Source organism: Salmo salar, chromosome ssa13 (assembly GCF_905237065.1).
Source record: "Salmo salar chromosome ssa13, Ssal_v3.1, whole genome shotgun sequence".
Taxonomy (NCBI): domain Eukaryota; kingdom Metazoa; phylum Chordata; class Actinopteri; order Salmoniformes; family Salmonidae; genus Salmo; species Salmo salar.
The window spans coordinates 9,059,828-9,077,860 of record NC_059454.1 but is presented as its reverse complement, the minus strand read 5'-3'; the positions used below and the strand labels follow the sequence as shown (position 1 = coordinate 9,077,860).

Below are 18,033 nucleotides of genomic sequence, written 5' to 3'. Positions count from 1 at the left end.
ATATTTACACCAGTGGTTACTGGTTACATTTACATTTAAGTCATTTGGCAGACGCTCTTATCCAGAGCGACTTACAAATTGGTGCATTCACCTTATAATATCCAGTGGAACAACCACTTTACAATAGTGCATCTAAATCTTTTAAGGGGGGGGGTTAGAAGGATTACTTTATCCTATCCTAGGTACTCCTTAAAGAGGTGGGGTTTCAGGTGTCTCCAGAAGGTGGTGATTGACTCCGCTGTCCTGGCGTCGTGAGGGTTACATATACAGTACCTCTCTCACAGATTCAGTGCCAACCGATCTGGCGAGGCCGGCGACTGAGGCTAGCTGCACGACGATCTGCAGAGTGAACCAAAACTCCACTATGTAGAGAGTAGGGTTCCATTTACAATGCACAAGCAACCAATCCCCCATGGCTCCAGCATAGACGCCCAGTCCACTATCAAATGGTGGGGAACAAACAAAGTCTTATTCCTTCTTGGAGATGTGCCCAACGATAGGGAGAAAACTGTGCTTAGAGCCTTTCTAACAGCAAAGGCTGGTGTTTCCAGGTCTGGCCGCTTGGTGGGCAACAGGGCTAGGCTTCTGTGTTCAGAGAGAAACCAGGGAATTCATTGACAGAGATTAGAGAAAGGAAGGGCATCAACTTGTTCAACAGAGGACATACAAATCAATGTTATGAACCTTTAAATAAAGCTATGTCATGCATTTTTCTTTAACATACACTCCCATACGTATTTATTCGGATAGGGAAGCTAAAACTTTTCATTTGGCTCTATACTCCAGAATTTTGGATTTGAGATTTAAAAATGAAAATAATAATAATGAAGCGACAGTACAGAATATCCCCATTTATTTGAGGGTTTTGCCATTTTACTGTTTAGAAATAAATGCACTTTGTGTATCTACACTGCGTGCACAATTATTAGTCAAGTGAGTATTCTGATCTTATCATTGTTTCTATTCACATTTTCGAACTCCAAACCATATAAACTTGAATGCTTATTGGATGTAATCATTTTCAGGTGATATGTATTTGTGTAATGAGGGAGGGTGTGCCGAAAGTGAACAACACCTTATATCCCATGTGGCTCAGTTGGTAGAGCATGGTGTTTGCAACATTAGGGTTGTGGGTTTGATTCCCATGGGGGACCAGTACGGGGAAAAAAATGTTTTTATGAAATGTATGCATTCACTACTGTAAGTCGCTCTGGATAAGAGTGTCTGCTAAATGACTAAAATGTAAATGTAAAAATATCAAGGTGTGCATAATTATTAGGCAGCCTCATTACCTCAGGTAAAATGGGCCAAAAAAGAAATTTAACTGACACTGAAAAGCCAAAAAGGTGAAATGCCTTTCAGACGGATGCGACACTCTTTAAATAGCTAAACTATTGAGGTGTGACCACCGGACATTCAAACGTTTTGTTGCGAATAGTCAACTGGGGCGCAAAAAACGCATGGGGAAGAAAAGGCGCAAATTAACTGCAAAAGATTTGAGAAGAATTAAACGTCAAACTACCAGGAACCCATTATCCTCCAATGCCACCATATTCCAGAACTGCAACCTACCTGGAGTGTTCAGATGTACAAGGTGTCAAGTGCTCAGAGACATGGCCAAGGTCAAGAAGACTGAAACAAGACCACCACTGAATAAGATTCACAAGTTGAAGCGTCAAGATTGGGCAAAGAAATACTTGAAGACAGATTTTACAAAGGTTTTATGGACAGATGAAGTGAAAGTGACTCTTGATGGACCAAATGGATGGGCCCGTGGCTGGATCAGTAATGGACACAGGGCACCACTTTGAGTCAGGTGCCAGCAAGGTGAAGGAGGGGTACTGGTATGGGCTGCTATCCTTGAGGATGAGGTAGTTGGACCTATTCGGGTTGAAGATGGACTGAAACTCAACTCCCAAACCTACTGCCAGTTTCTGGAAGATTCTTTCGTCAAACAGTGGTACAGGAAGAAGTCCTCAGCATTCTAGAAGGCCATGATCTTTATGCAGGACAATGCTCCATCATATGCATCCAAGTACTCTACTGCTTGGCTAGCCAGCAAGGGCCTCAAAGATGCCTGAATAATGACCTGGCCCCCTTCCTCACCTGACTTAAATCCTATTGAGAACTTGTGGGCCCTTCTCAAACGTGAGATTTACAGTGAGGGAAGACAATACACCTTTTTGAACAGCATTTGGGAGGCTGTGGTTGCTGCTTCAGCGAAAATTGATCGTGAACAGATCAAGAAACTGACAGACTCCATGGATGGAAGGCTCATGGCAGTTATTGAAAATAAGGGTGGCTATATTGGTCATTGAATATTTTTGAAAGGCCAAAAATGTTATATAATTGTCATTTTGTGTTACTTATCTGTTACACTTACTCTAAAAATTGAGAATAAACAAGTGAGTTGAGGGAAATTATTTTTGTAATTTAGTTGCCTAATAATTCTGCACACTAATAGTTGCCTAATAATTGTGCACACTTACATATTTCCCTGAGAAAGACAAAACTCACTTTTCCTTTGTTGAACATTCAGGTTTGAGGTTCAATAACATTTTGGATTGACTGAGAGCATTGTGTTTGTTCAACAATAAAATTAATCCCGAGGAATACAATTTGTCTAATAATTGTGCACGCAGTGTAGTCTACAACATTTTAAGGTGTCATAAGTATTTGGACAAATTCACTTATAGCGTATTACATTTAGTCAAATGTTTCAATTGGATTGCCTATTTGGTCCCATATTTCTAGCATGCAATGACTACATCAAGTTTGTGACTCTAGAAACTTGTTGGATGCATTTGCTGTTTGTTTTGGTTGTGTTTCGGATTATGTTGTGCCCTGTAGAAAAGAATGGTAAATAATGTATTGTGTCATTTTGCAGTCACTTTTATTGTAAATAAGAATATAGTATGTTTATGAACACTTCTATGTGTATGCTACCATTATTTTTTTACCTTTATTTAACCAGGCAAGTCAGTTAAGAACAAATTCCTATTTTTAATGATGGCCTAGGAACAGTGCCTTGTTCAGGGGCAGAACGACAGATTTGTTTTACCTTGTCAGCTCGGGGGGTTCGATTTTGCAACCTTTCGGTTACTAGTCCAACGCTCTAACCACTAGGCTACCTGCCGCCCCACAACGGATAACGATTACGGATAATCATGAATGAACAATGAGTGAGAACGTTACAGATGCACAAAGATCATGTCCCCAAAACATGCAGACTTCTCACCATTACAAATAACAGGAGAGGTTAGCATTTTTGAGGGGTATGCCTCTGTAACTTTGTCACTCATCATTATTCACGATTCATTCGGAATTATATGTAATATATATCTTATTACTTTTATTTTTTACAATGATTGTTACATTGATTGTTTACAGAAGGTGATGAAAAGATACCGTCTTTTCTTTAACAGTTAGGAGGAGATGAAGCAAGAGGGATAAACTACACAGACATAGAAAGGTGACTTAGAATGGTGACTTAGAATGGTGACTTAGAACGGTGACTTAGAACGGTGACTTAGAACGGTGGTCGGGGGTGGGCTGCGGCGAGGATGGAAGGCCAGCATTGTCCCGTGGGAGGTCGAGTTGTGTACTTTATTTTCATGAGGCTCCTTGATTGGTGAAGCGTGTAGAGTTGATTCATAGTTCAGAGAATGGGAAATGGCGGCGAGTAGTGCGGACAAAATGGAGGAAATTGAGAAAAAGTTGGTAAAGCAACAGCTGTGCTGGAAGAAGAGAGATCATGATACAGAAAGACACAGGAAGAAGGGAGATCATGATAATGAAAGACACAGGAAGAAGAGAGATCATGATACAGAAAGACACAGGAAGAAGAGAGATCATGATACAGAAAGACACAGGAAGAAGAGAGATCATGATAATGAAAGACACAGGAAGAAGAGAGATCATGATACTGAAAGACACAGGAAGAAGAGAGATCATGATACTGAAAGACACAGGAAGAAGAGAGATCATGATACAGAAAGACACAGGAAGAAGAGAGATCATGATACAGAAAGACACAGGAAGAAGAGAGATCATGATACAGAAAGACACAGGAAGAAGAGAGATCATGATACAGAAAGACACAGGAAGAAGAGAGATCATGATACAGAAAGACACAGGAAGAAGAGAGATCATGATACAGAAAGACACAGGAAGAAGAGAGATCATGATACAGAAAGACACAGGAAGAAGAGAGATCATGATACAGAAAGACACAGGAAGAAGAGAGATCATGATACAGAAAGCAGTGGAGCGTCTAGTAAAGAAAGCATAAAGAGGACCAAGGTAGGAAGCAAGAGTAGTGATGTGTTGGAGTGGAAAGTGGTGATAATGTTTGATGAGACCACAGGGCCTCACTTACACCCTATCAGACTAACTAATGCCATAGAGAAAGAGGTAGGTGAAGTGAAATTAGCTTGGTTCATTGGAAATGGTAGATTGTTAATATTGTGTGGTAGCCAGGATCAGCAAGAGAAGATTTTTAAAATGGAAAAGCTTATTGGGAAGAAGATTAAAAGCCATGTACCTGGTGCTTATGGTAGATTGAGGGGAGTCATCACTGGTGTCCCAATATTTATGTCCACAGATGATATTAAAAAAAAATGTGAAATTTTGTAATTGTGGGGGAGAACACAGTGCAGCATTTGGTGGATGCCAGGTACAGAGAGAGGCTAGAGAGGCTCAAAGATATAGGATCAGTCATGATGTATCGTATGCAGAGGCCATAAAACAGATTGGTAGAACTACAGTGCAGACTGATGGATCTTACATGGATGTACCTATCGTAAGTGGACCTGCTGTCAGGCTGATGGATCTGATGGTCCTGTCATGGTTTGGTGTCAAAAGACACTTTGATAATGAATAAAGTTGACTTCATAGCTTTCATTAGTAAGGTTATCAATACGACTTGGTTTGTGGAAAGCAGAATCGCCAGTTTGAAGGTTATTGTGGAGATGGCAAAACAGATATTGGGGGGTAACAGATGTTACTGTTGAAATGGTTGTTGACGTGCTGGGTGGAGTGTTTCGGCATGATATAGATACAGTTTAATGGGGTTTGGGAGAGGGGTGTGGCAGAAGTTAGGGATTTATTTGGTTTAGAATTGTATTTTCATGGTAGTACAGAATCGGGCAGATCACAATTGATCGAACATTCCACACAGTAGGTGGCGGTAAGGCACGTAAACGATTGTTTGCGGACCGCCATGATACCATAGAAGAAGCCGAAATAGAAGACGGAAATGTGGACTATCCATTCACGACGTGTCACTTTAAGAACATCGGTGATCACGTGTGCAGCGCTTTTCACACACACACACAAAAAAAGTTTGACATAAATTTCGAAAATTATTTTGCAATTGTCTAAGTGTCCGAGAAATACATTTGGATAGTGGTACGATGGACGGGATATCCCAGGTAACAACAGCGGGCCAAATACGTTTTTATGTGTTTGCTAAATATAATTTTCAACCTACTTCTATTGCGTGGTAATCAATTTGTGTTGTGGTTGAATACGGATGCTCTAACGAAAACCTTGTTTTAGCTAATAACAAAATGTTTATCCCTCCCTCCCTGAATATCAAAAGAAAATTCTGACTTCAGGATTTGCTCTTAACCTGGGACCCTTGAAAGAGCCCTTGGCATTTATTAGAGCGCTCGAATGGGTAAGTTCGTTTTTTTTGTTCTTATTTCCTTATTAGGCTATTATGTGGCTAACCAAGTTAAACTCAACCCGGAGATGTACGGAGTTGAGCGGCGATAAGTGTGGGCGGACTTGCGCTCCTACGTCACATCAAATGAAGTTTTTATTTAAAAAAATAAAAATAAATAAATACGGCTTTCGATCAAACTAAATAATAGTCTCAACGCTGTTGATGTGAAGTAACGTTACATCGAGGAGTTGAATTTCGCTTAGTTATTATGTAGCCTTGCATGGGGAGGAATTCAATGTATCAAAGATATGTTTTTATTTAACAATCATTTAGGCCTATGGAACCAGTGACCTTTTAAACCGTGCTGCTGTTATTGTGCGGGAAATTCCCCCCCCGCCTGACCTCCTCTCCCCCCGCCTGAACTCCTTTCACTGATCTTAATATGACAAAATGGGTTTCTAATTGATTGAACCTACCTTGTCATTGTACAGAACATGCCCATAGTGGCGGTATGGGGAGACCACCATAGTGGTGCAGTTCACTTTTTAATTATCTAGCAAAGGTACATTTATACCAGTCGGATGAGAGCTGACATTCCCGTGTGGCTCAGTTGGTAGAGCATGGTGTTTGCAACACCAGGGTTGTGGGTTCGATTCCCACGGGGGACCAGTAGGGAGAAGAAAAAAAATGTATGAAATGTATACATTCACTACTGTAAGTCGCTCTGGATAAGAGCCTCTGCTAAATGACTAAAAATGTTTAAGATTTTTTTTAACTTCGTTGTAGCAAACTGAACATTTAAACATTGTAACAATGTATTTTGCAAAGCATGTTATGACTGCCTGCCTGAGCTGTGACACAACACATTGTGCAGTTACAAAAGACTATAGACCATACCTCTTTATATTCTTGTTTTCATCTTGCTGGTAATGTTGATAAAAGACAACCAGTATATTACTAAAAGACAACCAGTATATTACTAAAAGACAACCAGTATATTACTAAAAGACGGTTATAGTGTTATATATTGTGTTGAATATTATCAGCCGTCTTTCATTGCAGAAGATCTGTCAGCACCAAGGCATTCACAACGTCTACACACCTGTCTGTAGGTGGTGCTTCTTGAGATTTGAGAAGTGTTTAGACATTTTTATTTTACATTTATTTAACCAGGCAAGTCAGTTAAGAACAAATTCTTATTTTCAGTGATGGCCTAGGAACAGTGGGTTAACAACAGATTTATTTTTACCTTGTCAGCTCGGGGATTCGATCTGAGTCCAACGCTCTAACCACATGGCTACCTGCCGCCCCATGCATCCTGTACTGTATGTATAAAAGGCGTGTTTGTTACAGCGAATAAAACAACTTCTAGAGCAAGGCTGTTTATAGTAGGCTAGTGGCCAGTCCTTTTGTCAGGCAGGACCATACAGAACACATTTTGGGGGCATTGCCACTAGCCTATAAACTGAAATGAAAAACAAATAATCCCCAAAAATGTAAAAATAAATAAAATTAACATCCGTTTGGAAAAACAAACTATACTGAAACTATGTTTGACTCCAAAACAAATTAAAATAACTTTTAAACTGAACATAAATCATGATTGTTTTTTTTTGGGTGCGGGCAAAAATAATGTTTAAATAAACGTCAATCAAACCACCATATTTAACCCTTGTATCAAACCCAGACCGTCACTACAGTTCTACAACCACAGTTGATTTCTAAGGCTGTTTTTTTTCATTCTATATTCAAGTGATAAAAATCACTTCCTGTGAGGAAGGATGTCATTCTGGTATGTGTGAGACACTCATCCACGATGACTCGAAGGCCAATGATCCAGTCTTGCTCCACATTCTGTCAGTAGTTTTATCTGATCCGTTACCTAACCTATCAACTCCTGTCACAAGGCCTTCAGACTGCTTTCAACCTGTAAAGCAAACTGGTGTTATAGTTACCACAGGGTGACATAATTATCACAGGGTGACACAGTCATATGTTCTGTAGTTTTTGCACTGAACGTAATTTAAAAAAGTTATTTCCAGTTATATCCTGTCGTGTGTCAACTGCTTCTTTCATTTTGATTGCGTCCTGTCCTTATTTGAGTTGTCTGTCTGTCTGCAGGTCTTCTCCATATTTGCCTTCGCTACAACGTCGGGTTATGCCGGCTCTACGAGCATCAACGTGCAGTGCCAGGGAAGCAGCAGCCAAGAAATCACTGCTCACTTTAACTACCCGTTCAGGTAAGCAGAACATAAGCAAAAACATGCATTTATCTACGACTATGACTGACCTGAGAAGTGTGTGTGTGTTTGTCCCTTGTGAACACAACTGTTACGGATACAGGTATTCTGTGTGTATTTCTTTCCTCTCCTTCTCCCCTACTCACAGGTGGCAATCATCATTCCCTAATCAGTCGCCAATCAGAAGACACACCTGCTCCTTTTCCCTTACCCAATCACATCCCCTTTCCCTTGGTTTAAAAGGATCCCAATCAGTTCTCTCTGGAGATCTCTCTTTTTTGTTTTTGCACCTACATGTCACTTTGTCTGTTATCCTAAGAGTATAGTATTGTTATGGTGTATGATTGTTTGTTGGTGGGAAAAGGGGACAACCAGCCAAGTCGTCCATGGGCCTACATTCCCCGCAGGAAACAGTGTCTAAATACCCTAGTTAGAACTGGGCGGACCACCCACTGTATTATTGGTTAATTAGCTAGCTGTTCTTAAAGCAGGCTAGACTAGCTTAGGGGTTTGTTTGGATATTTATTATTTCTTTCCTTGGGTCCAGCTCAGCCCCTTTTTCCCCACACCCCCTTACCGTGTGTTTATAATACACCTGAAGTGTTTGACGGTAGATTTAAGTTGTCTGTGGTTTTCAGTTCTCACTGTTACTTTTTCACTGGGGTGATTTGCATGAGATATGTTACGGGTCTTGTTTCCTCCCCCCCCCCCCTAGACTGCAGGGCAAAAGGGGTTCGTAACATAAGTGGGGGCTCATCCAGGATCTGTCTTTACTGACACCCATGCCGCTCGTGCAAATTATCGTGGTGGTCTAGTTCAGTGTTGAGCGTCACCGCTGGGAATAGCTGATGTAGCATTAGAGTTTGCTATTTGTTGGCTCTTGTGTATTAGTGGTAGTTCAAAATGGCTACTTTTGAGTTGAAATCCTTTTTGGATAACCCTACGTGGGAGCTTTTTGACAAATGTCGTAGAATTGATTTACTGACCTTGGCTGACCATTATTCTGTATCTATTCCGCAGTTTATTTAAAGTGGAGGTTAAACAGCTGGTGTTAAATGTTTTGTTGGAAGAACAAGTGCTTGTGTTACCGCTGCCTGAACCTACTACCCCTGTAGGGGATGTTGCTGCTCCTGTAAGCCTGTCTCAGGGCGAGGCTAAAGCTCCAGCCACATTGCCCCGTTTTGATCCACTCTCCTCACTGTCAAACGGTGATGCCAGGAGGGATGTCCGTTCGACACAGCTCCAACTGAGAGAGCCCAAATTAGGTGAGAAAATCTCCAGTTGGAGATGTGTAAAGTTGAGGCAGAACGAGAACAGCGGCAGTTGGAGTTCAAAATGCGCCAGATTGAACTGGAGACAGCGAGGCTAGCCTTCGTTCCTGCTGTGCCTGTTAGTGAGACGTCCTCATCAGCTGGAGCTTCCAACACTTTTGACATTAATAGGCAGATTGACTCTCTGAACAAAGGTATTAAGGCAGAGGTTGACTCGTATTTTTATGTTTTTGAACATGTAGCATTGAAATGGCCTGAAGAGGTATGGTGCCTATTACTTCAGTGTAAATTAACTGGTAAAGACCAAGAGGTTTTTTGTCAGCGCTACCACTTGAAGACAGTTTGAATTATGAAGTGGTCAAAGCTACTGTTCTTTGCGCCTATGAGCTTGTTCCTGAGGCATACCGACAGAGATGTAGGTCTCATAGAAAGTCTTCTAGTAAGACTTATGTGAAATCTGTTTGATAAATGGCCTGCTGCTACCAAGGTAACTGATTTCAACTCTCTCCGGGAGTTAATTTTGTTGGAAGAGTTTAAAAATTGCTTACCCGAACGCATTGTAGTTTACCTAAACAAACAGAAAGTATCCTCCCTGTCAGAAGCGTCTGTGTTGGCAGACCAGTTTGTTGACGCACGAGCGTGTTTTCGGCTCATACTGAGAGTAGAGCCACTGAGTTGCCTACTTTTAGTCTTAGTCGGCCAGCAGAACATCAAGCACGCCAGAAAAACGTGCGTCCCTGTTTCTATTGTCATAAGATGGGACATATGATTAATGATTGCTTCCTGCTAAAACGCAAACAAGGGATTCCTCTTTGTGCCAAGCTGCCAACAGGTGTTGGTCTAATTCGTACGGTTGTGGGGTCTGAAACTAAACGGATGCCTCAGGGTAAATGTAGTTTGAAAGTCCCAGTCCCCGACCGCAGTTATGAACCGTTTGTTTACCTAACCAATGACGAAGCATCTCAGCGTCCGGTTAAAATCCTTAGAGATACTGGTGCGGTGCAGTCGTTTATATTGTCTGTGTTGCCCTTATCCGACAATGCATACTGTGGTTCCAGTGTGTTAGTTCAGGGTATTGAAATGGGTTTTGTGCCATTGCACTTTGTGAATGTACACTCTTGAGTTAATCAGTGGAATATTCAGAGTGGGGTACGTCCTATGTTGCCAGTAAAAGGTGTGACCTTTATAATGGGTAACGATATTGCCAGAGGAAAGGTAGTACCCGTATTGATAAAAGTGACCACTCTCTCTCTAATGAGCTGGCACAGAGTTATCCACATGTGGTTCCCCGCTTGTGCTGTCACTCGTGCTCAGGCACGACAAGTGGTGACGTGATAGATTTGTCGAACACTGTTCTGTTCAAAGAAGTTGATCAAGAGGATGGGTTGTGTGCTACTTCTGAGAAGCTGATCACCTCTGACAAACAGCCCAGGGAAGATTCGAAGTATATTGAACTTATTGCTGATGCAATACAGTTACCAGTCACTCGTGAGCAGCTGATTGCTAACCAAAAGGTTGACAACAGGCTTGCTAAATGGTCTCGTCCCCCCCCCAGACTGCAGGGCAAAAGGGGTTCTTAACAACAACCTTGTCTTACTCTACTCCTACAGACTCATGGCTCACCCGTTCACTGTCCCCTCCTGTAAGAACGACTCCAGCGCTATCCAGAACTATCTGACTGGCGACTACTCCTCTTCAGCTGAGTTCTACGTCTGTATCGGGGTGTTTGCCTTCATCTACAGCACCGCCAGCCTGGTGATCTACCTGGGCTACCAGCACGTCTACAGGCAGACCAGCCGCGGCCCCATTGTGGTGAGTTAACTGGAAATTGTTCTGTTCATGCTCTTTTCTTTTTTTTGTACTGGTGAGTTGAAGGTGGTAGGTGTTGAGTCCGTCTATAGAATGACTTGAACACTAAAAAGCTTGAGAGATTTTGTTGTGTGTCGCTAAAAACATTTGAAATCTGCGTGAGACTTTGGAACAAGCAAACATTCTGTAAACCTGGTCTCATTGAGGTGAGTTAACTGGAATGGTGAACTTTATGTTCTCTGTGGTAGTGGTGAGATGATGGTGTTGATGAGTGTTTATGCTCTCTGTAGTGGTGAGATGATGGTGTTGTGCAAAATCCCCCTAGAACTATTTTCACTCAACTGTTTTTGTTAAGAGTGGCATGAAACACACTAAACGGGTCGAGTGTAATTAAAGACACCTGATATCTGCACTTTTTTAAAACGTTCTGCAAACAATCTGGATCACACAATGGATTCTTATCCAATTTAAAAACTCAGGCTCTTGGTTCAACCGTTGTTTCACTACGAGGAAGTCTAATGCCACACCTCGACCAACACCACCTCCGTGGAGTCTAAAACGAGGTCCGAGAAAGCGCACTTAATGGGTGTGTCAATGAAGACCTGGGGAGGGTGAGGGGGGTCCTCTGGACCTGGGGAGGGTGGGGACCTCATGGAGTCAGCAGCTCTGGAAAAAAAAACCAAAAAAAGAACTACCATCGTGTCAATAGTGGAGCCACTTTAAATTAATATTCCAAGAAACTGTCATTGAAAGTTTTGGTTGCTTGTGGATCAACCGATCTGGGGCAAGTACATACGTAAATGAGAGGGCTGTGTTCCTCATGGTGAGGGCTGGAGGAGATGGCTGCCGTTTTACAGGCTCTTAACCAATTGTGCTATTTTGTGTTTTTTATTATTTAACTTATTTTTTACATAATGTTACTGCTACTGTCTCTTATGACCGAAAAGAGCTTCTAGATATCAGAACAGCGACTACTCACATCGAACTGGACAAATATTTTTTTATTTTGCTGACGCAAAGGAAATACTGTTTCTCCCGGACCAGGCCCAAATCCCTGTCATTTGCATGAAGAGAAGACTGAGATACAGGGGGCGCAGATCCAGGTCCCTTGTGAGAATTCGTCCTTGAGTAGGTAACCCACCTCTACCATCTGTTCTATTGGCAAACGTGCAATCACTGGAGAATAAACTGGATGAGCTCCATTCGAGACGATTCTACCAACGGGACATTTAAACTGTAGTATCTTATGTTTCACCGAGTCGTGGCTGAACGACGACATGGATAATAATACAGTTGGCTGGGTTTTCCATGCATCGGTAGGACTGAACAGCTACGTCCGATAAGATGTGGTGTGTGTCTATTTGTCAATAACAGCTGGTGCGCAATGTCTAAGGAGTTCTCGAGGTATTGCTTGCCTGAGGTAGAGTACCTCATGATAAGCTGTAGACCAAACTATCTACCAAGAGAGTTTATCTACATTTTTCGTAGCCGTCTATTTACCACCACAAATCGATGCTGGCACTAAGACCGCACACAACGAGCTGTATAAGGCCATAAGAAAACAAGAAAATGCTTATCCAGAAGTGGCACTCCTAGTGGCCGGGGACTTTAATGCAGGCATACTAAAATCCATTTTACCTAATTTCTACCAGCATGTCACGTGCAACCAGAGGGGAAAAAAACTCTAGACCACCTTTACTCCACACACAGAGATGCATACAAAGCTCTTCCTCACCTGCCATTTGGCAAATCTGACCATAATTCTATCCTCCTGCTTACAAGCAAAAACTAAACAACGAGACAGCCTATAGGGAGGAGGTCAGATACCTGGCAGTGTGGTGCCAGGACAACAACCGCTCCCTCAACGTGAGCAAGATGGAGCTGATCGTGGACTACAGGAAAAGGAGGGCTGAACATGCCCCTATTCATATTGACAGGGCTGTAGTGGAGCGAGTCGAGTTTCAAGTTCCTTGGTGTCCACATCACCAACAAACTATCATGGTCCAAACACACCAAGAAGGTTGTGATGAGGGCACAACAATGCCTATTCGCCCTCAGGAGACTGAAAAGATTTGGCATGGACCCTCAAAGTTCTACAACTGCACCATCAAGAGCATCCTGACCGGTTGCATCACCGCCTGGTATGGCAACTGCTCGGCATCCGACCGGAAAGCTCTACAGAGGGTAGTGCGTATGGCCCTGTACATCACCGGGGCCAAGCTTCCTGCCATCCAGGACCTGTATACCAGGCGGTGTCAGAGGAAGGCCCAAACATTTTTCAAAGATTCCTTTCACCCAAGTCATAGACTGTTCTCTCTGCTACCGCACAGCAAGTGGTACCAGAGCACCACGTCTAGGTACAAAAGGCTCGTTAACAGCTTCTACCCCAAGCCAAAAGACTGATGAACAATTAATCAAACGACTACCCGACTATTTGCTTTGACCCCCCCTTTGTTTTTACACTGCTGCTGCTAATCATTGTTATTTTATTGTTACTTTTTAAAATTATTTTTTTACTTTAGTTTATTTAGTAAATAATTTCTTAACCAACAATGCAGTTAAGAAAATAGTCACGGGCTTGTGAGTGAGCATTTCACGGTGAGGTCTACACCTGTTGCATGTGACAAATAAAATATGATTTTAAAATAATTGTCAAACACTTATTTTAGTTTGCCAGGCACAATGGAACCAATAGAATGTTTCCAAAAGTGCTAAATCAAGCGCACATCAAATACTTTCAAGTCTTTGACGTTGTGTATTTAACCCAGGTCTCCTTCACTAGTTTAAGTCCAAACAATCAGATGTATTGTTACGAACCGGCTCAGAGTTCGCAACAAAAGGGAGACAACGTGGAGACAAGGAGTATCAAAATATATATTTATTAAATAAAGTAACTAAGTAATTAACAATGGTGTGTGTAATCAGTAGTGTGAGTGTTTGCACACCTGAATGTAATAATGCAGGGTGTTGAAGGGTGCCAAAGCAGACAACCAAAAAACCACAACTACTACAACCAAAAACAACAAGGTGTCTGCATGGAGAGAGTCTCCCCAATGACTGTGGAAGAGGTCTATTTATCCTGGGACACCGCCGGGCCCAGGTGCTTCCCATCTAGCTGACGACCCTTCCAACTCCGCCCACCGGCATCCTAATAAGGAACAAGAGCAGAGAGAGAATGCGGCAGACAGAGTGGGAGGGTCGTCACAATATTAAAATGGAAATCATAAGCCTGAACACATTTGTGGAATGCAGTAATAACCTGGTACAAAGTGAGGTTGTTATATGGTCTGTTTACATACACTGCCTTCAAAAAGTAGTCACACCTCTTTTACGTTTTGCACATTTTGTGAAAGCATGAATTGAAAATTGCTCAAGTTCTGATTTTGTCCTAAACACAATACCCCATAATGTCAAAGTGGAATTATGTTTACAAATTAATAAAACATATTTAAATCTGAAATGTTAAGTGAATAAGTATTCAACCCCTTTGTTATGGCCTAAATAAGTTCAGGAGTAAAAATGTCCTTAAGTCACATGCAGTGCATTCGGGAAAGTATTCAACCACTTTTACTTTTTCTACATTAAGTTTTTACAGCCTGATTCTAAAATGGATTAAATCGTTTTTTTTCTCATCATCAATCATAATGACAAATCCCAAAAAGTTTTTTAGACATTTTAGCAAATGTATTAAAAATGTAAAATATGCATGGTAGAACGGGTTTCGAATTGATTTGAAACACATTGTGCAGTTAAAGAAGAGACGGTAGCCCATTGTACTCTTTATATTCTCGTTTTCATCTTGCTGGCAATGTTGATAAAATACAACCAGTATATTACTAAAAGACAACCAGTATATTACTAAAAGACGGTTATAGTGTTATATATTGTGTTGAATATTATCAGCCATCTTTCATTGCAGAAGATCTGTCAGCACCAAGGCATTCACAACGTCTACACACCTGTCTGTAGGTGGTGCTTCTTGAGATTTGAGAAGTGTTTAGACATTTTTATTTTACATTTATTTAACCAGGCAAGTCAGTTAAGAACAAATTCTTATTTTCAGTGATGGCCTAGGAACAGTGGGTTAACAACAGATTTATTTTTACCTTGTCAGCTCGGGGATTCGATCTGAGTCCAACGCTCTAACCACATGGCTACCTGCCGCCCCATGCATCCTGTACTGTATGTATAAAAGGCGTGTTTGTTACAGCGAATAAAACAACTTCTAGAGCAAGGCTGTTTATAGTAGGCTAGTGGCCAGTCCTTTTGTCAGGCAGGACCATACAGAACACATTTTGGGGGCATTGCCACGAGCCTATAAACTGAAATGAAAAACAAACAAGTTAGTAAACTGAAATTAAAATAATGACTTATGTAAATGAGATTTTGATTTTTTTTTTTCACGTTTCTAAACATGTTTTCACTTTGTCATTCTGGGGTATTGTGAGATCCATTTGAATTTAGGTTGTAACACAACATTTGGAATAAGTCAAGGGGTGTGAATACTTTCTGAAGGTACTGTGTAGGTGGGTTTCTTAACGTTCATCCTGAACCTGAATTTATTGTACAGTTTTTATTTACCATGTCTCCCATCCTTCCAACAGGACCTGCTGGTGACAGCAGCCTTCACCTTCCTGTGGCTAGTGTCTTCCTCTGCCTGGGGTAAAGGCCTAACTGACATCAAGTGGGCTACCAGCCCCTCTAACCTGGTAGGCTTAATCTCCACTTGCAAGGACGTCAGAAACAAGTGCACATCAGGAGCAGTGCCTCACATGGGGCGACTCAACTCCTCTGTGGTAGGCTATATACGCATCATTCATGTTGGTTATAATCTGCACCTTCAATTCAAGGAAACTGCTTTAAAAAAAAATGTTTTACTTCCTCAATTGATTGGATTGAAATGGGGAAGAACCCTGCTTCACCTTACAGTCCTCTTTTGTAATATCTTTTCTCAATCTCAGAACGGGAAGGTTCATAATGAGGCAAAGTAGCAACATCTCAATTAAAAAAATGTAACTCTTCCTGACTAAGAAACATGATTTTTGTCGCCCCCTTATGGCAGATCTTTGGATTCCTCAATCTGATATTGTGGGGTGGTAACTGCTGGTTCATCTTCAAGGAGACCTCTTTCCACAAGTCAGCCAACCCCCCTGCGGACATGGAGGGTTCAGGGGTCAGGTCCCTGCCGTCCTAACTGGGCAGTTCTCTACTGTCAACGGCTGTGTTCCAGACTGCCTACAATGCAGTCACACTGCATAAATGAACCAGTCTTTGGAGCGACTCTTAACTTCCACTCAAATTCTCACGTAGTCACGCATCGATGCCATTTGGAGACAATGTGACTTTGTGGAAGTTAATATTTTTTCCCCTCTGTGATTTCTGACTTGTTAAACACTTATCCAGGCGTTTTGAGATGTGTGACTGATTTGCAGATGACCTGGAACAGAGCTGAAGTTTCCTCCACCCGAGTAGTTCCTATACCTTTTTCAAATGATTTGTAAATTGGTTCGAATGCTGCTTAGAAATGTCTTCTGTAAACTTAACCACAGTTTCTTTCATGCATTGCCAACATTGCCACATTTTATTATTCAAAAGCTTTCGAAGTGGTGAGTTTTAGGTTCTTTAAATAGGTACAAAACTGAATCCAGCAAATATAAAAAGGAGACATTTTGGGCAGGGTGTGAATTTAAGTCGTAACTAGTTTTGTTTCATTTAGTTAACTCTTTACTTCACGGTATAACTAACCCAATGCAACAATCAAATCAGTTTATTAAAAACGTTGCTGTGTGATTATTTCTTTCTGTTACTCTGTGGGTAGTTTAGTATTTTTTTTTATACACATTAAACAAAGTGCTTATTACAACAAGGGCTTTGCTTGTTATTTGCCACTTATAAGAAACTAAGCAGAAATGATTACGGACATCTGTGTGATGCTATGATCAATTCTACAGTACTTTCATGTCATGTTCAAAATGTGCCTTTCTTTCTTTGTGCCAGAAGGTTTGTAATATTTCATGCGTTTTTAAATGAACACGTTTTTTTTTTAATATAAATGGGAAAATAAAGCCAGCAAAGTCCTGTTTTCACTTTGTCACAAGTAGTGATGAATTTCATACCTTTTGGTCACAACCATTTTTCAACTCTGTTGTTCAAATACATTTTAAATGATGTTCTGTAATTCCTTGGGTCTCTTCTACCTCAGTTTTGTGAAGTTTTCACTCTTCAAATAATAATGTTATCTTTCAAATGGTCGGTCTCATTCAGTATTGTTTATATATATACATTTCAATTTAAGGTATCATTATTGTGACACACCATTTAAACAAAGCTGTAAATTAAAGGAAAATAGCTGGTAAATGTGTCCTGTGTCTTCTATAATTTAGATTTGTCTTCATGTCTGCACTGATTTTACTACCAGGAATGTGTACCTTGAAAAATAGTGTACAAAACATTAAATTGACAGGAAACTCAGCCCCAGGACAGTAAACCCACCACAGCACTGCTTCAGATACAGCCCCACGACAGTAAACCCACCACAGCACTGCTTCAGATACAGCCCCAGGACAGTAAACCCTCCACAGCACTGCTTCAGATACAGCCCCAGGACAGTAAACCCACCACAGCACTGCTGGGGTAGGAAGTCCAGAGGCGGCCCAGGGGGAGCAGGTAGCTGACTAATGATCTGAGAGTAGAAACTATTGGCCAGTCTTCCAGTTCTTGCCATGATGCTCCTGTACTGCACACGTCTGAGTGATGGAAGTGGGGAAAACAGGATATGACTCGGGCGGCTGGGGATCCTGATGATCTTCTTGGCCTTCCTGCAACACCTGGTGTTGTAGGTGTCCTGGAGGGCAGGCAGTGTGCACCCAATGGTTTGTTTGGCTGAGTGTACTAAACATGTTTTTTTTTGTTTGTTAAATGTAACTTTTATTTAACTGGGCAAGTCAGTTAAGAACAAATTCATATTTACAATGACGGCCTACACCAAACCTGGGCGACGTTGGGCCAATTGTGCGCCGCCCTATGGCACTCCCAATCATGGTCG

General features: G+C 41.5%; 1 protein-coding gene across 1 annotated transcript; it reads left to right on the top strand.

The window, feature by feature from the left end:
* The first annotated feature begins 5,240 nt into the window (after nt 1-5,240).
* Nucleotides 5,241-17,345, top strand: LOC106566367 (synaptophysin-like protein 1). The gene is made up of 6 exons (XM_014134314.2): nt 5,241-5,432; nt 5,603-5,680; nt 7,790-7,908; nt 10,790-10,991; nt 15,593-15,784; nt 16,051-17,345. Exons 1-6 carry the CDS (start codon nt 5,415-5,417, stop codon nt 16,180-16,182), a joined length of 741 nt encoding a protein of 246 aa, XP_013989789.1. The 5' UTR covers nt 5,241-5,414; the 3' UTR covers nt 16,183-17,345.
* The last annotated feature ends 688 nt before the right edge of the window (nt 17,346-18,033 follow it).

Coding starts and splice junctions, on each gene's coding strand:
- LOC106566367 (XM_014134314.2), top strand. Junction 10,992..15,592: donor CCAGCCGCGGCCCCATTGTG/GTGAGTTAACTG, acceptor TCCTTCCAACAG/GACCTGCTGGTGACAGCAGC. Junction 15,785..16,050: donor GGCGACTCAACTCCTCTGTG/GTAGGCTATATA, acceptor CCCTTATGGCAG/ATCTTTGGATTCCTCAATCT.